General features: G+C 33.6%; 2 protein-coding genes and 2 long non-coding RNA genes across 8 annotated transcripts in view; all 4 read right to left on the reverse strand.

Annotated features, from left to right (window-relative positions):
* Window positions 1–25,321, reverse strand: part of LOC139481778 (short-chain collagen C4-like) — an 84,107-nt gene that overhangs the window by 12,718 nt on the left and 46,068 nt on the right. The window lies entirely within an intron of this gene.
* LOC139481779 (uncharacterized) lies at window positions 5,477–11,827 on the reverse strand. The gene is made up of 2 exons (XR_011654681.1): window positions 11,664–11,827; window positions 5,477–6,352 (listed from the first exon to the last, which is right to left on the reverse strand). It is a non-coding gene; the product is annotated as an uncharacterized lncRNA (long non-coding RNA).
* LOC139481777 (zinc finger protein 862-like) lies at window positions 15,286–21,676 on the reverse strand. Of its 4 annotated transcripts, none has more exons than XM_071265275.1 (8): window positions 20,722–21,676; window positions 19,830–19,976; window positions 19,281–19,549; window positions 18,902–19,020; window positions 18,585–18,708; window positions 18,090–18,346; window positions 17,632–17,778; window positions 16,277–16,438 (listed from the first exon to the last, which is right to left on the reverse strand). In XM_071265275.1, exons 1-5 carry the CDS (start codon window positions 21,557–21,559, stop codon window positions 18,693–18,695), a joined length of 1,389 nt encoding a protein of 462 aa, XP_071121376.1. In that variant the 5' UTR covers window positions 21,560–21,676; the 3' UTR covers window positions 16,277–16,438; window positions 17,632–17,778; window positions 18,090–18,346; window positions 18,585–18,692. The 4 variants fall into 4 exon arrangements, with proteins under 4 accessions (XP_071121378.1, XP_071121376.1, XP_071121375.1 ...); XM_071265274.1 differs by having other exon boundaries at window positions 18,090–18,352; XM_071265276.1 differs by lacking the exon at window positions 17,632–17,778 and having other exon boundaries at window positions 18,090–18,352.
* On the reverse strand, window positions 21,740–24,961 carry LOC139481780 (uncharacterized). The gene is made up of 2 exons (XR_011654682.1): window positions 24,102–24,961; window positions 21,740–23,663 (listed from the first exon to the last, which is right to left on the reverse strand). It is a non-coding gene; the product is annotated as an uncharacterized lncRNA (long non-coding RNA).

A 25,321-nucleotide genomic window follows, 5' to 3' on the forward strand; every position in this document is an offset into this window, starting at 1 on the left:
TGAACCCTGAAAATGAGGTCAAGGTCAGATGATTATTGCCAGACAGACATGTACACCTTAAAAACATTCCATTCACCAAATATAACTGACTGGATGCTAATAGTATCTGAGAAATTGACCAAAACAAAAAAAAACAAGAATGTGTCCAAAGTACACGGATGCCCCACTCGCACTATCATTTTCAATGTTCAATGGACCGTGAAATTTGGTAAAAAATATAATTAGGCATTAAAATTAGAAAGATCAGATCATAGGGAACATGTGTACTAAGTTTCAAGTTGATTGGACTTCAGCTTCATCAAAAACTACCTTGACCAAAAACTTTAACCTGAAACTCGCATTTTCATTTTCTATGTTCAGTGGACCGTGAAATTGGGGTCAAAAGTTTAATTTGGCTGTAAAATTAGAAAGATCATATCATAAGGAACATGTGTACTAAGTTTCAAGTTGATTGGACTTCAGCTTCATCAAAAACTACCTTGACCAAAAACTTTAACCTGAAGCGGGACAGACGGACGAACGAACGAACAGACGGACGGACGCACAGACCAGAAAACATAATGCCCCTCTACTATCGTAGATGAGGCATAATTAACTAAGACCATTGAACCATGAAAATGAGGTCAAGGTCAGATAACACCTGCCAGATGACATTTACACCTTACAATCATTCCATACACCAAATATAATTGACTGAAAACTAATAGTATCTGGGAAATAAACCAAAACACAAAAATTTAACTTTGACCACTGAACCATGAAAATGAGGTCAAGGTCAGATGATGCATGTGAGTTGGACATGTACACCTTACAATCATTCCATACACCAAATATAATTGACTGAATGCTTATAGTTAGTATCTGCAAAATAGACCAAAACACAAAAATTTAACTTTGACCACTGAGCCATGAAAATGAGGTCAAGGTCAGATGTCACCTGCCAGTTGGACATGTACACCTTACAATCATTCCACACACCAAATATAGAAGACCTGTTGCTTATGGTTTCTGAGATATGGACTTAATCCTGTAAACTTAACCTTGTTCACTGATCCATGAAATGAGGTCGAGGTCAAGTGAAAACTGACTGAAAGACATGAGGACCTTGCAGTCATTCCACAAACGAAATATAATAGACTTGATGCTTATAGTATCCGAGAAATAGACCAAATCACAAACTTTAACTTTGACCAATGAACCCTGAAAATGAGGTCAAGGTCAGATGATTATTGCCAGACAGACATGTACACCTTACAAACATTCCATTCACCAAATATAATTAGACTGGATGCTAATAGTATCTGAGAAATTGACCAAAACAAAAAAAATTAACTAAGACCACTGAACCATGAAAATGAGGTCGTCACAATGGATACCAAATTTAGATATATTTTTATGAACGTTTATTTTTTAGTTGCATGTATTCATGATTTTCAGATTTTATTCACATAATGATAGCTGTCATGTCTTAAAGCTGTTGTATGGTATTGTTTGATGCAACTACTTCAACAAGGAAGTGATTGATATATTTGATCTTTCACACAGGGAACATAATGATAAGTTTTATGAACAAAAAATTGTTCATAACCGTGTCCAAAAATTGTGTGTTTTTCTTATTAGTCATGTTAGTCATTCCTTGCAAATACCTGGCATGACAAAATGGATGAGTGTGTTCAGGTTGTTGTTTTGAATAGTATAAAAGCCATTTCTTATAAAAACTTAACATGGTACTCGTTTAAATAAGCGAAAAAGGACACTGGTAAGAAAATATTATGACATTGATTAAAAGTTAAGTAGACAAAACTGGATTATCCACAGCTCTATTATTTTGGAAACCAAAACTTTGAACATTGAGCTAAATAAACAGCCCATAATATTTGGGGTTGAAAGACTTTTATTTTCCAGTTAATCTACAGTACCTACATGTAGATAACCCGAAAACAACCAAGGTCTACAGTGATAAAAAAGGGATTGAAAAAAAAAATGTCCGGCTGGCTCAAATATTTTTTGGAAGCCCTGTAAATTTAAAGTGACATTAAAACTCCCTGAACAATGTACAACAAACATTAAAAAGAAGCCAAAATAACTGGCTAAATATATGTGCTAATAACACAAAATGTGTTAACAGTTCTGTACAGTAATGTTTGATAAAAATGGTTAATTTTGAAGAATTTTAAAAGTACAATAAAACAACTTGTGACCGAACGCCGCTATGGATTAAACTCGTGATGCGCACTCGTTTAATCCATGTGTCGTTCGGTCACATGTTGTCTTATTTTTGATAATCAAATACGGCGATTAGTTATACTATAAGTAATTTAAATGTTCAACCCCCCCTAAAATCATGTTGTCCCCTGTGTTTTTTTTAAAACTAAATCATTTAAATAATATCCAAATTAATTAAACAGGCGTCCGATCCTCACATATATGATATATTATATAATAAACTTGCCCCTCATTTGTCTTTTTATATTATAACTAAAGCATGTAATAAAATTTTGCAAATTTTAAGAGAAAAAAAATTTGTCCCCAGGGGTGATTTCCCTCCTGTTACCACTGAGTTTTTTTTACTTGTGGAAACGTTTACAAGACCAATAGTTATTTTCCCATTATGTATTGTGAAGAGCATCATTTTCTGAATGCATTAGTACAAAAAATAGTTTGAAAATTCAAGCCCATCCAACGTAAGAATTTATAGAAAAATACTTATTGGTGTCCTATCCTGTTATAGCCTTTTCTTACACTTTCTGAGAATATTTTTAAGTGTGCACCACAACATTAGGTGTGTTTTTATATCATCTTTTTAAAAGTTATATGTCACAGGAAATACACTTACATTTAATAATGTGATAAAAAGGACAAAAACTATCGGGTAATTCCTTTCTGTTACGTTCTGTCATGTTACCTGATAAAAAGTAACAGCATAACCATCATCAGTAACAGGAAGGATGTTTAAGACATTTTCACAGAAGAATCGAAAAGTTAATCTACTATATGCCAACCATTTCATTTAATACAAGTTACCAGTGATATTGTTTGCCTCAAATAACAGCCGAAATTCGGCCTTTTCCCCTAGAGAAAATTCCCAATTACTAAAAAAAATGGCTTAAAATTCCTCCCAAAAAGGTCTACATTTTCCCCAAACAGTGATGGCATTGGTAGTAATGTTTGTAAATATCGTATTCATGTTATTATTTTGATATTATAAAGCACTTTTGAGATCCAGTTTTCTGATCAGAATCATCATGGTGTTTGTAACACATGTGGTTTTCAATGCATTAAGTACCATCATTGCTTCAGTTTCTTTCCCCTCTCCGAAAAGTACCTTCCAGGTTGAAAATGTCAGACAACCAAAATATACATGAAAAAACAGTGCAAAAAAGACAGCAAAGGTCAGCAAAAAATTGGAGATGTGTTTAGAATAATATTTCCCAATTTCAATAAAAAATATGCATTTTTCCCAATAAAAAACGGTAGAGGTAGTTTTGAAAAAAGACAACAATATCACTGGTTACCACCACCATATCAAATAAATTTCAAAATAATATACAGTATATTGAATAAAAAAATAGGTTTTTTGCTTTTGATAACAGCAGAGAACATTGTGCAATTCTAGTATAGTAGATAGTAACAGAAAGGAATTTATATTAGCATTTTTCATTACCTAGGCAGATTGTTCATCTTGCAAATACAGTTTCAAAGAATAAATGACATTGTTTGCTGTTATCTTCCAATTGTGACCAATCTAAAATGATGTATTTTTCTTAAACTTTAAAATAAAGCAGAAAAATCCTTTCTGTTACCAACTCTGTCCTGATACCGTTGTCCTGTTACTCACGATTCTTTCATGTTACCGACATATCTGACTATATTAAAGTATATTTCTAAACCTTTTGTATTGCAAATGCTAAAATCAATAATTGGCATTTGATAAACTATTGCAGGATATACTAGTAAACCACAAATAGTGTCTGAAACTTATTCTGTATTCCCAATAGAAACTTTTTTAAATTGATTCACTTTGGTAACAGGAAAGAACTGGATTTTTTTGTACTAATTTTAAAATTACCATTGTTTCCTTTTTAAACAATTGTTTGAATTACAGACAACAGTTCCTAGATCCCCAATGCGTGTTCTTCGATTTGTGCTATTAAAATACCCGGTCTAAAGATTTTTTTTTGTATTTTTCTTATTGCCAAAAACTACTTTTTCAGATATTGTCTCATATATATTAAGTACAGGTCCATGTAAGAATCAGGCAAACAGTGATAAGTCCATGTTGGCAAATTGATCAAATTTCATAGTCTAGATATGGATTTACCCTATTAGAACTTGAATATGATTTTTTTTTTTTAAATAATTTTTGTGTTAAAAATATTCATTTCAAATTTCCCCTTGATGGCCGCTAAAAATGAGCAAGAAAAACTACAAAAATGCACGTTTTTAAAGTAATTTATCTTGCTTAAATAATAGAATTTTTGTTGCAAGTTTATACTTTAAATAGAGTTCATATGTATAGTAATATGAAAACAGATTAAAAATTGATTTCAAATATTTTCTTCCCTAGCAACCGTAACCATGGAAATGTGATCAAAATGAATTTTAGAAAAATGCAAATTTCATCTAATTTCATTATATTTTTTTAAGAAACAGCAACAGTATACACACTTTTATTATATATTCCCTTTTAGTAGAAGCCCTATAGAATAAATCGAAACAAAAAAAGTTTGGAAATATTTCGCTGTTGTAGGTGGCAGCACCATCAAAATCGTCAATTTTTCAGAGTTATTTATGATTTTTACGCCCCATGTTGATCAAATATAGGTGAAATATTCACTTATGTCATGCCAATTCCTATACATATGATATATCAGGGTTTAAAGGGTTAATATTTTGCATTTTGAGTGGAACAATATATAGTTTGTTTGTGTATGATTGGGGAGGAGGGTCGCTTGAACTATTTCCATGGGGAAAAATGTTATGATTTACATTAGTAATGAGCCAAAGTCCACAATAATTGTGTTGTTATCTTGCAAGCATCAACAGGGTCTGAATTGATATAAATGAAGGATTTGATTTCTTAGAACCAAATAGTTTTCTCAATATATTGATCCAAATATCACACAGCACTTTAGTGTAGAAATTTTAGCAAACAATTACTATGTTTTGTGTCTCCCACATTGATTTTTTTTATTTAAGATGTGATAAACATGTACTCCTGCAAAATATTTGTTTAGTGTTACAAGCAGTTAAATCAAATATAAACAGGTGCCCCCATTTTCTTCGTCAATGTGTAAATATGCAAAAGTCAATGGTCTTGCATACTGAATTTTATCCCTTTAGTGAACTAACATGTATAAAGTGAAACCACCCTTATTTGCATATTGATAATATTGAACTTAAATTCAATGTTTACTACAAGCAAGAAAGTCAATTGGAGATAATGGAAGTAAAGAATAAAAAAAAAGATAGATAATAAGTTGTTCAAATGTTTAATTTTCTCAAAACTAAATAATTATATGGTCATGATGGTACAAGCAAAATTATTTTAACATATATTCTAATATAACTTAGTTTTCATTGATCAAATATGTATCTTAACCTTCTATTCAAAAGAGTGATTGCTTAGCATGCTTAGTAAAATGTACTTTAATAATATGTGACAAATACTTTTATAAAAAAAATAATAAGGAAATCTTGATATTCTCCTGTCTTTCTTTAAAGCCTATCTCCTATTACTTATAGAAAATTCATTTTCAGTCCCATCTGTTGATGTTGGTTTATTTTTTGGTTGTAAATACCACTTCATTTCACAACCTGACCCACTAGTGTCAGGTTGTTTCCTGTTGCAACTGTTAACAATGCTTTCCTACATATATATATATAGCTATCAATAGATGGTTTTCAAGTCAATTTAAGGTAGCAAATCTAATGACACAGCCAACTTTTGAGCAAAAGAACAGCATATAATCAGAACTTTCTGAGTGACGAGAGGTTAACTGGATGAGTCTTCACAATTTTCTGTTTTTTATTTCTGGTCCTTCATGGAGATTAACTGCACCAACTGTTTTAGGCATTTTGATTTTTCCAGTTACATTAACAGGTAAATCAAATCCTGATATTATCACACATTATTCTGTTTTATTTTCCTGTCGTTTACCAAAATCCATTTGGTCTATGGATTTATTAGGAATAAATTTTACCTTGCCGATGTTGTAGGCTTTCCTCAGTAGTATACCATCTTTTTCAACTCACAACTCATTAAAATCATTTATTCCTTCTAACTTGTGTGTTATCAGTTTGTGTTATGATGTGTTGTTAGCACGTTTAGAGACTTGACATCCAGCAACACCTGTGAACAGAAATAATAATGAGGGGAATTATAAACCGTTTCAAAGGTCATGTTTTCAACTTCAACAAAATGTGTGTACATTACAGCATAGATCAACATGATATTTTGAAGAAAAGAAAAACATTTTAAACTAGAGGCTCCAAGGAGCCTGTGTTGTGCACATGATATTTTTATTTACAATTGATGCATGGAATAATGCAACCTTTATACTTTTGCTCTAGTTTCAGAGATACATGTATGGAAAAGTCAAAAACTGCATTTTTTACCTATGTTCTATTTTTAGCCATGTCTGCCATGTTTTAGGCAGACAGGGTCACTGGACACATTTTACATTTTTTTTTTAAATAAATACCATAATGTTTATTTGGGTCCAAGTACATTTAAATTTGTCTCAGTTGTTTCAGGAAAGATTTTTGAAAAAGATTGCAAAAATTTACGAAAAATTGTAAAATTTGACTTTAAAGTGCAATAACTCCTTATGAAGTCAATTGTCAATTTTGATCCTGTTCACTGATTTGAAGAGCTCACTTTGCTGAACGTTATTGCTGTTTACAGTTTATCTCTATCTATAACATTATTCAAACTAGAGGCTCTAAAGAGCCAGTGTCGCTCACCTTGGTCTATGTGAAGGAAGCAGATGGATTCATGACAAAATTGTGTTTTGGTGATGGTGATGTGTTTGTACATCTAACTTTACCGAAAATTCTTGCTGCTTACAATTATCTCTATCTATAATGAACTTGTACCAGTAGTTTCAGTGGAAAATGTTAGTAAAAATTTACAAATTTTATGAAAATTGTTAAAAATTGACTATAAAGGACAATAACTCCTTAGGGGGTCAATTGACCATTACAGTCATGTTGACTTATTTGTAAATCTTACTTTGCCGAACATGATTGCTGTTTACAGTTATTAATATCTCTATCTATAATAATATTCAAGATAATAACCAAAAAACAGCAAAATTTCCTTAAAATTACCAATTCAAAACGGGTTGTCTGATTCATCTGAAAATTTCAGGGCAGATAAATCATGACCTAATAAACAATTTTACCCCCATGTCAGATTTGCTCTAAATGCTTTGGTTTTTGAGTTACAAGCCAAAAACTGCATTTTACCCCTATCATCTATTTTTAGCCATGGCGGCCATCTTGGTTGGTTGGCCAAAATCCTGGACATACCCCACATCCCCAAATCATTTGCAAATTATCATTAAAGAAATATAGTAAGTGTAAGTAAAAAAAAATTGTGCAAGAAAAAATATTGAATCATAATTTCCTGTTGATATGCACATCTGCATAGTATGTCCTTATTATCTACAAAGTTTCATGAAGTTCTGTTGTGTAGTTTCAGAGGAGTTGCAATGACACTTTTGCAGAAGTACATTAACACTTTCGCTACTGAATTTATTTTTTTCGCGGGATTTCCTGGCCGAAATATATTTGCACGAGCCGTTTGCCTGACCAGGATTAATTTGACATGTGCTTCAGCAAAAACGACCTCGTAGTTTGGGTCATTGAAAACTCGGCAACCGTAGCGAGTTATGCGGTCAAATTTTGATAAAATGTAGATAAATATCATAGGTTGATCGTCCGTAACCTTTTCATAGAGTGAAAATTAGTTTACCTTAAAAACGCGTGTTGAAAACGTAGATTGATTGAGTCGGAAGATAATTTTTGTCATTCCCTACCGTCATGACCGTATATCACTTTCACTTCCATTCGGCAACATTTCTTAAGCACACGTGTGATTCGAAATTCTATTTCTATGAGCTACTGAATTATTTTCTTTCAAAACCCGTTTCCATTTTCGTTTTCTTGGCAAAAATACTTGTAAATCGAGACTGTCGTTCACGTAGATTTTTGGCCGCCATTTGTTTACGGTTTCGAAAGAAGAAAGATAACTTGGGTTCGATAACGGACAATAACTCTTCCAGACGAGTTGTATAATACCCCCAGCGTTGATGTGCGATTACTGAACTAGTTAAAAATATTGTTTAACTGCAATAATAATCGATGGGACTTCTTTACTTTATGACTTAATCCCAGTAATGCCTTAATTCTTCCACATGTGAATGAGATAAAGCTTTCCAATAAATAAAAGTTAGTAAATAAACCCATTAAGTGATTTTTTTCAAAGTTCTAAATCCATGAAATTTCCAAAAAAATTGATTTGGGTCATGGTGGTTTTATAATATATAAAAAATATTTAAGCATAAATAAATGTACAAGAAATAAGCAAATATTCAGCTGTATAGATCTCAAGATAAAGAGCCTACTGAATTATTTATTTTTTTTGAAAATTGTTGAAACTAAGTAGTCAAAATTAAGGATGTATAAGATAACATGAAATTGACAAATACATCAACTGATGTTTGTTAAAGCAGCACAAATAAATACCAGAAGCTGATAACTAATATTTTATAAATTTATTTTCATCATAGTTAAATTTATTAATCACATGCAGTAGAGGTAAAGGATAGAAAATATGCAGACAACTACTGGGTACTGTTTTATTTAAACTCATGGTATGTACACACAGATGCAAGTCGTTGAAAACAATTGCCAAAAGAGATTAAATTATATAAATTATATAATAAGAAATCATGTACATGTTTTACTGCAAAATTCAGTTTTAAAATTCATTGATGGAAAGCTACATCGGGGAGCGGATATAGTTTGTAATAACATTTGGAAGCTATGAAATTTGTTTTAGTTTATATTGCTGTGTACTCATTGAAAAGGAGGATTCATATCATAAATTTTGATTTTGAAATTGAGTGAGGACAATGGAAACTGCTTTTTTTTTATTTCTGTTTATATTGTTGGGTTATTTAATGGAATGATTTGTCAAAAAGTGAATAAAAATTACTTGAGTGAGGTTGTTATTAGAATATAACCATTGTATTAAACCAGTCTATTAATTAATCTATTGCATCCAGCAGCAAGTGTTACTTACAATATAAGCCTATATATTAATGTGGTATGAAGATACCCTGCTTATCATGTGTGCTAGTCCCATTAACAGTGTAAATTTTTAAAGAAGCTGACTTACAAGGTGACAGCTACAAGACCCTAATGTGGTACATTATCCCATTTCCAATTTGATTACTTTTTTCTCTTACTTTTTACTACTACATGTATATGACTTGGCATCTGAGAGAAGAAGCAATTTATATACCATTTAAAGTCACTTTTTGAACACGAAAAAGATGTTTCCTAGTGTTAAAAATGGTTGCTTATATTGGCATTACAAATTGTAATAAACTTTAGGCACTGCTACACTGGTCATTCATCTTTTGTGTGTGCAACATGAGGGGGGAGTTCTTCCTCATAATTTCCAAAACAAAAAATTGAACCCCTATTGTTTTCAGAAACATACAGGAACAGTATTATTTTACAATAATAAATGATGCAATCTCAAGATTAATCAGAAGCAGCTGACAACACATTATGTTATTTCACTTTGGGGAAAAATCACTACCCTTCAGCAAATTTTTTTTCCCCTTTCCAATTCTAAAAAAATAATTTTCCCTTCCCTTCCAAAACAATTTTTTTTTTCCACTTCCCTTCTTTTACAATATTTTTTTAAATGAGAAAGAAAACGATTTGTTAAAATAAAATAATCATCTTGGCATTTTTCAGTATTTTTTTTCTCTGTCAACACAGAGACATATATAGTATACATGTCTCTGGTCAACATAATTTGTTTTTCAAAACAACTTGTAAAATTTTTGTATGCTGAACAAGACTTTTAAAAACCTCTGTCACAAGACGAGATACATCATGGAAAATAAATTTACATTCGATTAAAATACGAATAAGATTGCAGAATATTGTCTCATCTTTCGAAACCACTTTTATGTAAAATAATAAAGCTTTGAGATGTAACAACACATGTTTTATGAACCACACTATTTATAGACTCAGCTGTCAATTTTGTCAATATCCGGTTCTATTTTAAATGAAATTGGACTTTCGTTTTGTCGACCTTAGTACATACTGCAGTACAGCCTTTCAATGAAAAGAAAGAAAACCTGTAGAAAAGAAAGAAAACCTGTAGCACTACAGACTCATGAGAGTGTTTGAACTGATGACAAAAGACTCTGACTCAATCGGTAATGAAAGGTTGACTGTCAAACGGCAACGAGAAATAATAATTTACAGTCGTGCACCTGATGGCGACAATCAAAGTCTCGATTTCAGATTGTTTTACAAATATCCTTCTCACAACTCCAAAATATACGTACTATAACTACTTTTGTTCAAGTTAAGCCACTTTCATGACCGCAGGTCAAGTTTTCTAAATGTTTCAACTCGAAATGAAACTCCTGACCACGATTGTTTATAATTTAGCCATTTTGTTTTTCACAAGTTTTTTTTTTCCTCAACAATCTTTAAAAAAACATATTTCAACAGTGTTTTTACGCCCGATACTAAAATATCGAATGCATTTGATGTTTATCATAACATCCATGAAGCAACGGGGCCAAGAAACATGTTTAAACATTATTTTTACTGTTTGCACTGTGACCGTCTAAAAATAGAAATATTCGGCATCTACACCGGTGTGCCAAAAGGATACATTCGGCATCTACACTGGTGTGCCAAAAGGATACATTCGGCATGCACGCGGGTGTACCAAAAGGATACATTCGGCATGAAAGGGTTAAAGCAAATAAGTTCAAAGGGGAGTAACTCATAGAAAAAAATCGAATCGTAATTTCCTGTTGATATGCACATCTACATAGTTTGTCCTTATTATCTACCAAGTATCATAAAATTCTGTTGTGGGGGTAGGTATAATAAGGAACAGACAGACAAACAGTCAAGCAGATGAATACACAGACCAGAAAAATTATGTTAATATAATATCACACATGGGGCTTCAAACAACATGCCATGGATCATTTTATCCAATGCTTTAATTTTTTCTGTTAAATATGGGTTATGTAACATGTGCATTGGCGGATCCAAGGGGGGGGGGGGGGAAGTTTTGGGGTTGCAACCCCCCTTTTTTTTATGGCCGATCAATGCATTTTAATGGGGACATATAGTTGAAACCCCCCTTTTTAAAATGGCTGGATCCGCCCCTGATGTGTATGTGAGCCTCAGTCTGTGACTCGTCTAACATTTTGTCATTATCATGTCAGATTTATTTGTGAAATGAAATTTACTTAAGAGAATCAGACTGTCTCTAAAATTGTGTATAGAACCAGATTTGCTTATTTTAACAGGTCACATTTAGATCGCGGTGAGTTTGTGTTGTAATTATGTTTTCTGTTTGAACAATGTACATTTTGTTAATTTACCTGTTCTAGAGTCAAGGACAGTTTTCATATCAGCTGCTGTTACAATGTTTTTTTTCAACTTGCAACCCAACTTTTTATCTTTTTGCGCTTATTTGCCATCTTTGAATCACAATATGACTTTCCTGCATGGGCCTCAGAGTAGCAATATCCCTGTATATTGATCCCTATGAAATATAAGATATTCATTACTCTGCAATTTAAATATACACAAAATAACTAAAAAGTATTGTATAAAAGTTTTATCACATTAGATTAAGGCAAACTACAGAAATAGGAAGAAAACTAAAAAAAATAGCAATTTTACCATTTGTAAAGGGGGATAACTTTAAAACGACTAAAGTGACGCCCCCAATATTCAAACTTGATTGTGTTTAGTGGTAATAAGCATTGTATAACAGTTTACTAACATTTGGTTAAGGCAATCTAAAGTTAACTATAGTTGTTAATTTCTGTGTCAATTTGGTCTCTTGTGGCGAGTTATCTCATTGGCAATCATACCACATCTTCTTTTCTGTATAAATAGTTAGAGTACAGACATACAGTGGTTGTTGTTTGTTTACAGTCTGTGCCAAAAACTATTTGAATAACTAGCCCTATGGGGTAGTAAAAAAACTAGAGGCTCTCAAGAGCCTGTATCGCTCACCTGATTCTACTTGGGTTTTTGAAATCATATGAAAAAATATAAAATTTGGCTAAAAGTGACAACACAACCTCATTGATAAGGAAAGGAACATGTTTAATTTCATTCAAAAGTCCCCCACTGGCGGCCATCTTGGATGGCAGATCGGCTACAAAGTAACAACACTTGGTCAGCACCTCATAAGGAACATTCATGCCATGTTTGGTTTTATTCCATTCAGTGGTTCTCTAAAAGAAGTCATTTGTATGCATTTCCCATAGGGTCCTATGTTAAACTAAGTCCCCTGCTGGCGGCCATCTTGGATGATGGATCTGCTACAAAGTAACAACACTTGGTCAGCACCTCATAAGGAACATTCATGCAATGTTTAGTTTTATTCCATTCAGTGGTTCTCTAAAAGAAGTCATTTGTATGCATTTCCAATAGGGTCCTATGTTAAACTAAGTCCCCGCTGGCGGCCATCTTGGATGATGGATCGGCAACAAAGTAACAACACTTGGTCAGCACCACATTAGGAACATTCATGCCATGTTTGATTTCATTCCATTCAGTGGTTCTCTAAAAGAAGTCATTTGTATGCATTTCCCATAGGGTCCTATGTTAAACTAAGTCCCATGCTGGCGGCCATCTTGGATGATGGATGGGCTACAAAGAAACAACACATGGTCAGTACGGCATAAGGAACATTCATGCAATGTTTGGTTTCATTCCATTCAGTTGTTCTCTAAAAGAAGTCATTTGTATGCATTTCCCATAGGGTCCTATGTTAAACTAAGTCCCCCGCTGGCGTCCATCTTGGATAATGGATCGGCTACAAAGTAACAACACTTGGTCAGCACCACATTAGGAACATTCATGCCATGTTTGATTTCATTCCATTCAGTGGTTCTCTAAAAGAAGTCATTTGTATGCATTTCCCATAGGGTCCTATGTTAAACTAAGTCCCCCGCTGGCGGCCATCTTGGATGATGGATTGGCTACAAAGTAACAACACTTGGTCAGCACTCCATAAGGAACATTCATGCTATGTTTGGTTTCATTCCATTTAGTGGTTCTCTAGAAGAAGTCATTTGTATGCATTTCCCATAGGGTCCTATGTTAAACTAAGTCCCCCGCTGGCGGCCATCTTGGATGATGGATCGGCTACAAAGTAACAACACTTGGTCAGCACTCCATAAGAAACATTCATGCTATGTTTGGTTTTATTCCATTCAGTGGTTCTCTAGAAGAAGTCATTTGTATGCATTTCCCATAGGGTCCTATGTTAAACTAAGTCCCCCGCTGGCGGCCATCTTGGATGATGGATCGGCTACAAAGTAACAACACTTGGTCAGCACCCCATAAGGAACATTCATGTTATGTTTGGTTTTATTCATTCAGTGGTTCTCTAAAAGAAGTAATTTGTATGCATTTCCCATAGGGTCCTATGTTAAACTAAGTTCCCGGCTGGCGGCCATCTTGGATGATGGATCGGCTACAAAGTAACAACACTTGGTCAGCACCTCATAAGGAACATTCATGCCATGTTTGGTTTCATTCCATTCAGTGGTTCTCTAGAGGACGTCATTTGTATGCATTTCCCATAGGGTCCTATGTTAAACTAAGTCCCCCGCTGGCGGCCATCTCGGATGATGGATCGGCAACAAAGTAACAACACTTGGTCAGCACCTCATAAGGAACATTCATGCCATGTTTGGTTTCATTCAATTCAGTGGTTCTCTAAAAGAAGTCATTTGTATGCATTTCCGATAGGGTCCTATGTTAAACTAAGTCCCCTGCTGGTGGCCATCTTGGATGATGGATCGGCTACAAAGTAACAACACTTGGTCAGCACCCCATAAGGAACATTCATGCTATGTTTGGTTTTATTTCATTCAGTGGTTCTCTAAAAGAAGTCATTTGTATGCATTTCCCATAGGGTCCTGTGTTAAACTAAGTCCCCGGCTAGCAGCCATCTTGGATGATGGATCAGCAACAAAGTAGCAACACTTGGTCAGTACCTCATAAGGAACATTCATGCCATGTTTGGTTTCATTCCATTCAGTGGTTCTCTAAAAGAAGTCATTTGTATGCATTTCCCATAGGGTCCTATGTTAAACTAAGTCCCCCGCTGGCGGCCATCTTGGATGATGGATCAGCTACAAAGTAACAACACTTGGTCAGCACCTCATAAGGAACATTCATGCCATCCATTCAGTGGTTCTCTAGAATAAGTTCAAAATGTAAATTGTTAACGACGACGACGACGGACGTTGATGACGGACGACGGACGCCAAGTGGTGAGAAAAGCTCACTTGGCCCTTCGGGCCAGGTGAGCTAAAAATACTAGCCTGAATTTATATGTACTGGACCGGATAAAATCTGTGTCCCCGGTGAGGTTCACGAAGTGATCCGAACCAGCTAGGGAGGTTTAGGGGCATGCTCCCCCAAGAAAATTTTGGAATATTAGATGTAAAATCCTGCATTCTGAGGTTACATTTTTGTGTAAATATCTTGTCAAAAATGTAGAGTTTTTTCTCCATGTTATATGAAAAATTCTACTTTCCTTCAATAAAAACCTTCTCAAAACTGTTGACAAAACTGGCGGATCCAAGGGGGGGGGGGGGGGGAGTCTTGGGGTTGCAACCCCCCCTTTTTTTATGGCCGATCAATGCATTTTAATGGGGACATATAGTTGAAACCCCCCTTTTTAAAATGGCTGGATCCGCCCCTGATGTGTATGTGAGCCTCAGTCTGTGACTCGTCTAACATTTTGTCATTATCATGTCAGATTTATTTGTGAAATGGAATTTTACTTAAGAGAATCAGACTGTCTCTGAAATTGTGTATAGAACCAGATTTGCTTATTTTAACAGGTCACATTTAGATCGCGGTGAGTTTGTGTTGTAATTATGTTTTCTGTTTGAACAATGTACATTTTGTTAATTTACCTGTTCTAGAGTCAAGGACAGTTTTCATATCTGCTGCTGTTACAATGTTTTTTTTCAACTTGCAACCCAACTTTTTATCTTTTTGCGCTTATTTGCCATCTTTGAATCACAATATGACTTTCCTGCATGGGCCTCAGAGTAGCAATATCCCTGTATATTGATCCCTATGAAATATAAGATATTCATTACTCTGCAATTTAAATATACACAAAATAACTAAAAAGTATTGTATAAAAGTTTTATCACATTAGATTAAGGCAAACTACAGAAATAGGAAGAAAACTAAAAAAAATAGCAATTTTACCATTTGTAAAGGGGCATAACTTTAGAACGACTAAAGTGACGACTAAAGTGACGCCCCCAATATTCAAACTTGATTGTGTTTAGTGGTAATAAGCATTGTATAACAGTTTACTAACATTTGGTTAAGGCAATCTAAAGTTAACTATAGTTGTTAATTTCTGTGTCAATTTGGTCTCTTGTGGCGAGTTATCTCATTGGCAATCATACCACATCTTCTTTTCTGTATAAATAGTTAGAGTACAGACATACAGTGGTTGTTGTTTGTTTACAGTCTGTGCCAAAAACTATTTGAATAACTAGCCCTATGGGGTAGTAAAAAAAAAATACTAGCCTGAATTTATATGTACTGGACCGGATAAAATCTGTGTCCGCGGTGAGGATCACGAAGTGATCCGAACCAGCTAGGGAGGTTTGGGGGCATGCCCCCCCAAGAAAATTTTGGAATATTAGATGTAAAATCCTGCATTCTGAGGTTACATTTTTGTGTATATATCTTGTCAAAAATGTAGAGTTTGTTCTCCATGTTATATGAAAAATTCTACTTTCCTTCAATAAAAACCTTCTCAAAACTGTTGACAAAACTGACTCCATTCTTTGAATTGAAGACAAACATGTAAATGTAAATTAAATGTATACATGTAGATATAAACCCCTTGCCATCACATATTGTTTATTCAAATTTGACTTTGGAAAGTTAAAGAGATCACCCTTTCTGATGCAGACCAAAAATATAAGAAAGCTTATATCAATTGATTATATATTTATTCTTCATAATTTTTCATGATTTTTTTCAATTTGCTGAACAACTCCTGTTCAGCAAGTTCATTTTCATCTTCACTTTCTTCACCACTGTCCTCATCCTCATCTGTACTGCAATCTTCTTCTTGGTTGATAACAATCATCTGAAAAAAATATATATCTTGTAATATTAATCATTTCAATTTGATGTGGATGTACATCATGGTTGAATACAAGCAAACTGCGAGCTACTGCTCACTGATGATACCCCCCCCCCCCCCCCCCGCAAGTGGATAATATTAATAGTGTAAAAATATGCAAGTGTTCGGTAAACAGGAAGTTGTCGAGTGATGAATCTGAAAACGCATCACACGGTATAGCTGACTTATATAAATCCTGAAACCAAATTTCAGAAATCCTTGTATTGTATTTCCTGAGAAAAATGTGACGAAATTTTCAACTTGGCTATCATGTGTAAAATCGTACAAGTGTTCGGTAAACAGGAAGTTGTCAAGTGATCAATCTGAAAACGCATCACACTGTATAGCTGACTTAGATAAACCCTGAAACCAAATTACAGAAATCCTTGTATTGTAGTTCCTGAGAAAAATGTGACGAAAATTTTCAACTTGGCTATCATGTGTAAAATCATACAAGTGTTCGGTAAACAGAAAGTTGTCAAGTGATCAATCTGAAAACGCATCACACAGTATAGCTGACTTAGATAAACCCTGAAACCAAATTACAGAAATCCTTGTATTGTAGTTCCTGAGAAAAATGTGACGAAAATTTTCAACTTGGCTATCATGTGTAAAATCATACAAGTGTTAGGTAAACAGGAAGTTGTCAAGTGATCAATCTGAAAACGCATCACACGGTATAGCTGACTTAGATAAACCCTGAAACCAAATTTCAGAATTCCTTGTATTGTAGTTCCTGAGAAAAATGTGACGAAAATTTTCAACTTGGCTATCATGTGTAAAATCATACAAGTGTTCGGTAAACAGGAAGTTGTCAAGTGATCAATCTAAAAATGCATCACACGGTATAGCTGACTTAGATAAACCCTGAAACCAAATTTCAGAAATCCTTGTATTGTAGTTCCTGAGAAAAATGTGACGAAAGTTTCGTGGGACCGACTGACTGACGGACGGACGGACGGACTGATGGATGGACTGACGGACGGACAGACAGAGGTAAAACAGTATACCCCCCCTTTTGTATTAGAATTAAGATATTGCAGAAATTTATATCTTTGCTGGTTCTCATTCTTAAAAGTATTTATGTTTTTTTTTTAAATTACAAATATTTGAATGCTTTTATGAACTATGTGATGTATTTTAAATACAATAAATACCTGGATGTCTTGACCAGCAGCTGGTGTATCAATCTCATCATGACCAACCACAACAGTTTCTTGGTCGACTGTGTTTGTTTGGAGTGTCTCGGTCAACCGTGATGGTCTGGAATAGCCAACTCTCCTTCTTCTGTCTGAAGGGGTAATCTGAAACAGTACAAATTATTTAAAAAAAATAAACAGTGTTTGTCAGAAATTTTAATTAAGTTTACAATTATTCAGACTAATATGTAATCAAAGAGGAAACTTAAACTTATTAAAACTTTGTCTTGAAAGAGCTTAACAGCATGGGAGAAAATACATAAGACATTAAGTATGTGTTTTAAAAGGCATACAATGATACAGTGAACTGAGGACAGTAAGTATTGAAAATAAGTAAACAGGAATAAATTCTGAGCTAATATTATCCAATTTTTTCTGTCATGCAGACAAAAAAATAATTTTGAATGAACAATTACCATCCAGCTTTGGGTCAAACTGCTCAACATTAGCAGTCTCAATTTCGACTTGGATCAAGTCCTTCAATGTGTCCGTCTTCAAATGACCCCGCCTCTTGCCTTTGCTGAGTTTGGTTCTGCTGAATGTAGTTTCGTTATTGACACTTGTTGGTGGTAGACTGAGCAGAGCATCTATAACAAGCTTTATATTGTCAAGGCCATCCCTGAATGTTTCAAACACAGATCCCCATGTCAAGGCACCATCTATAAGTCTGTTACTGTACCTAAAAAATTAATACACAAAATTGTAAATATTCAATATCAGACATATATGGATATTTTATTTTTAAAAATATTAAGATGTTCAAGGCAAAAAATTGGAGTAAATGAATACAGAGTTAGGAGTTGTTTACCCTATAGGTAACATTAAGCTAAAATTAGTTTTTATAGAATAGAGAATGGAAACATTGTGCCAAAAAGACAACAACCCAAACAATGAGCAGAAACATTAATTACCTTTGATATATTAAAGATTTCAAAATGGCCCACTCTGTGTTAACTTCCTCTATATCCATGCCTGACCTTATTAAGGTGGACTTGAGATTTTTCTTTACAAGATGAATCTCATGGTCCCCGTACTCTAAAATGACAAAAAAAGTTATTCATTAAACATGTTAAAAAATGAGAAACATATTTTTGCTTGCACCATAAAACACAATTTGCTTATAGACTGAGATATTGATGATTACAGGTATTTATTTAATTACTTATTATAACCTGTACAATCAGAGACAGTTATGCTATGACATATATGCAATTACAAGATAACTTACTTGGGTTTGCATATTTTTAGAACTTCTGTAGTTGCTTTGATCTGTGCATGTCCATTATACAATGTTAGGTTCTTTTTCTGCAGAATCAAGGATAGTCTGTTCAAAGGTGATATGATTTCCTAAATGAAATGCAATTAATTAAAATTCAATACATATATAAGTTCGTCATATACATGGAAATTTAAATATGCAGTTCATATTCACATTCATTATTTGTAAAGCAGTAATTACATTGTACATATAAGAGTAGTAACAATTGTCAAAAATCAAAACAGACATGTCAAGATAAAGAAAACCAAAAATCAATAAAGCAATCTTAAAAATATTTTGACTTCTAAATGTATGTTTTTAATAATGATTTATTATTCTACATGTATACCTTTAAATTTAACATGAATGTGACAACCGCTACATCAGTTAGAATTTTGGCAAGTCCTTTAGCTTTTGGATTTTCATGTGAAGCACTTTCTAGGTGAGCTTTAAATCCCCTGTAACCTTTGATAATAACATTTATTGCTCTAAGCATGTGTGGCATCCAACGAGTTCCTCCTACACGGGTTGGAAGTATTTTCGTCATGTTAAGTGCACTGAAAGCTCGTTTTAAGGCTTTCTTCTGTTTGGGACCTCTGCGGTACAAGTAGTAAAGACCTGTAAAATAGTTATTTGAAAATTTGACTTAAGACATCTTCTGTAAGACAAATTTATGTAAATAAATTTACATGATTAATAAATAAGGGTACAATGTATGCCATGGTGTATAATGTATGTATAAATTTTTTACATTAAATTGCTATACATCAATGCATGACATACATTGCATATGCATAAATGTAAAATATAATAAGCTAAATGCATTTGAATTGAATGAACTAGGACTTTTTAATCATGATAATTATTAATTGTTTTATTGCCAAACATAATAACTTACCAAGAAGAAGAGTTATGGTTTTATCATACAATTTAGATGACTTAATATCATCCTTAAAGCTTAACTCAACTCTGTGAGCCAAGCAATGAGTAACAACTATTTCTGGGTTTTCTCTTTTCATCAAAGCAGCCACACCATTTCTTATACCTGAAAAAAATATGTCTTTAAAACAAACTATTTTTGTAACATTACATTGACATTGTACATTAAATTAATTTTAATCATATACTGTAAAAATGTTTTAATTCCTTTATCATGTTTAGAATTTTTTCAAATTCTATATGTTTACCACGGTCCATGTTTACTTTAAATCAATATGAAGGTCTAGATTGAGGTTCTTTCATTACACATGTTTCAGTATATTATTCTTTTAATTTTTTAGGTCATTTGTCTTTTCTTTATACCCATTATTTTGTATTCTTTATATTATATGAACATGATGAATGAAGGATTTCATGTTTATAAACTAGTACGTACATACACTGTCACACATATAGCTACAGAGAACATACACATATTTGCTACGCACCAAGCACAGGTGAAAATAAATAACTGTATCTACACCTCATTATTTTATCTATATGGATAAGAAAATGTGGCATGAGTCAGAGTGTCAATGAGACAACTCTCAATCCAAGTCACAAATTGTAAAAGTAAACCATTATAAGTCATAGTACAGTCTACAACATTGATACCATTTTTTCTACTGTAAATATAAAAAAGAAGATGCGGTATGATAGCCAATGGGACAACTATCTACAAAAGACCAAAATGACACTGACAGTCATTAACAACTATAGGACACCGTACAGCCTTCAACAATGAGCAAAGCCCATACCAACCCCATCCACATTGTATATTACATAATAAATAAATTAAAAAATAAATTTACCTTGCATGTTTGATGCACCGTCTGAGCAAAAGCCAATAAGTTTACTCCACAGTTGGTTGGTATTGTCCTCTGAATTTTCAAAGCAAACAGCTTTCATGTAATTAAATATGTCCTGAGATCCTGCAGATTCAGCAGTACCCAAATCTAAAAACTTTTCAATTATCTTTCCATTTTGGGCACTTCTTACCCACAATGACTCATATTCATCCCCCATGAAGTCAGATGACCCATCACAGGTGAGGCTCAGAAATGGTGTTTTTTTCAAAAGGTCTCTGGTCTCATTTCTGGAAACACAGGCTATATTTTTGACAAATTCACAGGCCTTTTTGTCATTCAGGTAGCTATTGTCAACATCAAGACCTTTAGCTTGATCCAGTTTACATATAACGTTATAAGTTTTAAAGCTTAGATAATGTTTAGCAACAGCATGGGCATTACGAAAGAGAATGCTAAGTCTGTCATATTCAGTTTGTTTTATAGAGTTAATGGCCTTTGCAGCCAGTGAATTCTGAGGAAGTGGCCTCTCGGCAACAGATGTTGCACTGATGTGAGGCGAACTGACTTCATGATTTTGGATGGTGTCAATCCTAAAATTCGTACACCCAGATACGAATTTCACTCCCTTTCCCTGCTCCTTACAGTATGTACAATACATAACGGAATTCTCATTATCATACTTGAGCCAGGGACGACCGTCCGTCCAATGGGTTTTGAACTCTCTGACGCGCTTGTCCTCGTATTTTTTCTTTGCTTCTGTAACTTGGTCAGAAGTGCGAGACGGTCTTTTTGGTGCCTTTCCAGGTCTCGCACTATCCAACCACCTCAACAATGAAGCCATGTAACGATGTAAAATTATGGGTGTACTTTTATCTTTCGATATGAAAACAAAACTGGCACCACTTCTTCATAAAATTAACGGTAACCAGTCACCGAGGTCGTCCTAATAACCAATCGTCTAAATACACAAGATGTCCAGCGGACAGTTACGAATTAATGTCTTCCGATGCAAAAATGAACATTTTTTTTTTATTTTCTGTTATGATTATATTTTATTTAGTTTATGCAACACAAATTAATCAATAACTACCGAAATTTGAAATTTTGAAAACACGTGGTACTGACCGTTTTTGCGCTTTTTTTATTTATTTTGAACAATCGGTTATTAGGGAGACCGTAAAAACTGGTTTACGCTACTTTTGCAAGGAAGTGAGTATCAGTTTATTGATCACGATGGCGTTGTATTGACACATTCGGCAGTTAACTTACGGTAACGATTAAAAAAATGCACACAGATATGCACTAGACCGGTCGGACTATCGGCAGTGTACTTTTACTAGTCCGAGCTTAATTAAACTAGACACGGGCTTCGGGCTACCGATTAACGTCGCAGACTGTGTTTATGTGTTACATATTTGTTTTTCTCTCATTATTGGTTCATTTATCAGGCTGTAAGTTTTCTCTTTTGAATTGATTTACCTCGCCATTTCCTGGCTTTTTATAGCTGACTGTGCGGTTTGGACTTTGCTCATTCTTGAAGGCTGTACTGTGACCTATAGTTGTTACTTTATGTGTCATTTGATCCCTTGTGGAGAGTTGTCTTATTGGCAATCATACCACATCTTCTTTTTTTTATAAACAAGGGTTAAACTTAAAGCACCTCCACTATGGCATGGGGCATAAAATAAGTTTATGAGTATACATACATGTACATTGTACGTAACATTTGTACATTTGTAAATCTAGAATTATATCAAGGTTATAACAAAATGCACCCAAATTTTCTTTAGAAAAAGAGCAATAACCCTTCAAGTGTTGTCTGATTAAATTTCTTGTTAGAAAGCTTTTGACATGGTGAACAATTTTACTACTTTAGTTTTCCCAAAACTATAATTATATTATTTTATAGATATAACTTAAATGATATCTCTAGGTTGTTTTTTCCAAAGCAATGTCTCAAGAAACATATGTGCTTTAATAAAAATAAAGATTATAGCTAATTTCCTAATGCATGAAGGGCAAGACTTTTTTTACTTTGTTTGTATATTGTACAATAGTAATTTAGATAACATCCAATTGCTTTTAACCATTATATTTACAGGTTTACGTTTGCCTATATTTATTGTATGAAGATGTCAGTCTTACGTTGTACAAAGCTTGGGTAAACGTTTCAAAATCAAAATTCTACGCTACAAGAAATTAGCTGTAAGATGAACATTAAACTACTGTCACTTAGCATGCTTAGGGAAAACATAAAAAAAATCAATGAAGGATAATAAACTTAATTCAAATAGTTTGGGTTGGGGGTAAAAATTGCTGCAATTTTTCTTTAATTGAAATGATTTTATACTTTCCTGTGGTCAATCTATTTTTCCCAAATTAAGTTAAGAGGAGAGTAAGGGGGTCAGTGTTTATCCTACATTGAACTTTTGATTTCGACCCTAATCATGCTAATTCTCAATTGTTGTCTTCTGCTTTTACCATATAAAATTGAGAAAGGAAATGGTGAATATATCAAAGCGACGACCACCCGACCATAGAGCAGACAACAGCTGAAGGTAACCAATGGGTATTCAATGTAGCGAGAATTCCCGCACCCGTAGGTGTCCTTCAGCTGGCCCCTAAAAATATGCATACTAGTACAGTGATAATGGACGTTCGAATTATACACAAGAAAATAAAATTTTAAATCATATATTTACTTAGCACAATTTTTTCTGTAATATACATTGTATGTTACCTGTTCTTTTACTTCTCTTACTTCTTGTAAGCATAACCAGATATGTCCACAGTGGTACATGTAGCATGCTGCATTATCTGATAGAAGAACAACGTCTTACTTTAAAGAAGTTGATATTTATAGTCATTATAAAATTCTCAAGAAGTGAAGCCACACACGACCAATCCTGTTTCACAGATTCTAAAACATGGGTGAAAATTGTATGCTGAAAAAGAAATGCACAAGACAATTTTTATAGATGTAAATTGATACTGAATTCATTCCAAATAAAAGACTACATGTACATTTATTTATATTCATTTCATAAGAATCTATTCCATTAGAATCTTAAATCAAGGAATTTTTTGTTTTTTATAGTTAGTGTGATACATGTAAGAACACAATGAAAAATTATATAAAGTTCCAATTGATGTTTTATATATATAAAAAAATTGCTAAACAGTCTCAAACTCAGAACAACCTTATACATGATTTACAAATAAGCATATTTTGGTTTTCCCGTTTGAATGATTTTACACTAGTAATTTTGGGGCCCTTCATAGCTTGTTGTTCGGTGTGAGCCAAGGCTCTTTGTTGAAGACTCCAGTTGGTATTACTTATTGTGAAAACAGAGTGTGGGGACAGAGACAGCATATTGATTTACCTGAAAAAAACACATCTCAGTGATATCATAATCAACTCTCCTTCATTGGCATTGTCCACGGCTGGTTCATGGATAGTCTGGCAACCTCCATGCAGTCTGAGGTCTGTCAATGCCGCGGCGTTATGTCTTCATTACATTCAGCGAGCTTTTGTACACTTTTATCCTGATTACATACAGGATTAAATCCCACATGAATGGGTTAAGACAGACTTATACTGCCCTTCATGTCTGGCGGGACCATCTCGTCTGCCATTTGTTATTGTTGTTGTGCAGACTACGTGCCTTTTTAAAAAAAGAGGTAACCAAGCAAGGGAGATAAACAATACGGTGAATGATGCGTTTCGATGACTTTACTTTAGTGAATAACATTTTTCAAATAAAAATTTCCAAACTTTTTATTCATTGAAAGAGAAAATATGATTTCAAATATAAAAAAATTGTGTGCTAGCATCTGCTGTTTTATACAGAAAATCAAATATATCGATGTTGACCTACTTCATGTACTTTCAATGCCATTACACTGTTGTATATATGCGGACGGCGAATGCATTCAACCTATTTTTTTCAAGACAAATATGGCATACATCGATGTAAGACTATGGTTTTGTCACTTTTATAAATGATTACAAAGTTCCCAAAATTTCACCATATTCCGTGTTTATGGACTTATCAGTTTTTATTTGATTTGCCTCTTACACGGACCTGTACTTAAAAGGTCTTATTACCTCTCTAAAGAACAGCTTGCAGTCTTCAATCCTATTAATGGTAAAAAAAAGGATAAATTTTGTAATTTAGCCACTTTGGTAAATGATACACAGATAAAGTCAGACGGAAGTAACTATTTTTGCGCCAGTTTTTTTGGGTTACACTAATGACTGGACCGAATGACAGGACCGAATGACAGGACCAAATGAAAAATGCTAATAACTTTTTCATTTCTTAAAGGATTGATCTCAAATTTGAAATATAATAAGATTTCAACATTTGATAAATAGATTTAAGAAAAAAAATTAAAATTTTGGTAAGAAACTTTAGAAAACGTGACATGACCAATTCTGATAATGACAGGACCAACATCGAGAATGACAGGACCAAATAAAAATGCTAATAACTTTTTTATTTTTCAAAGAAATTATCTCAGATTTGAAATATAAAATGATATGCCATATTTTGAAACCAAAATGTTATAAAAAATATAGATTTATTTTCAAAAACTTTCG

The sequence above is a fragment of the Mytilus edulis genome, chromosome 7 (genome assembly GCF_963676685.1).
Source record: "Mytilus edulis chromosome 7, xbMytEdul2.2, whole genome shotgun sequence".
Lineage (NCBI taxonomy): Eukaryota > Metazoa > Mollusca > Bivalvia > Mytilida > Mytilidae > Mytilus > Mytilus edulis.

Bases quoted from the DNA above. Each gene is read 5' to 3' on its own strand.
- LOC139481777 (XM_071265277.1), bottom strand. From the start codon at position 21,559: ATGGCTTCATTGTTGAGGTGGTTGGATAGTGCGAGACCTGGAAAGGCA. The intron at 19,977-20,721 runs GTAAATTTATTT...TATTTTTTTCAG, and splicing joins CGGTGCATCAAACATGCAAG to GTATAAGAAATGGTGTGGCT. The intron at 19,021-19,280 runs GTATACATGTAG...CATTTCATTTAG, and splicing joins CATTCATGTTAAATTTAAAG to GAAATCATATCACCTTTGAA.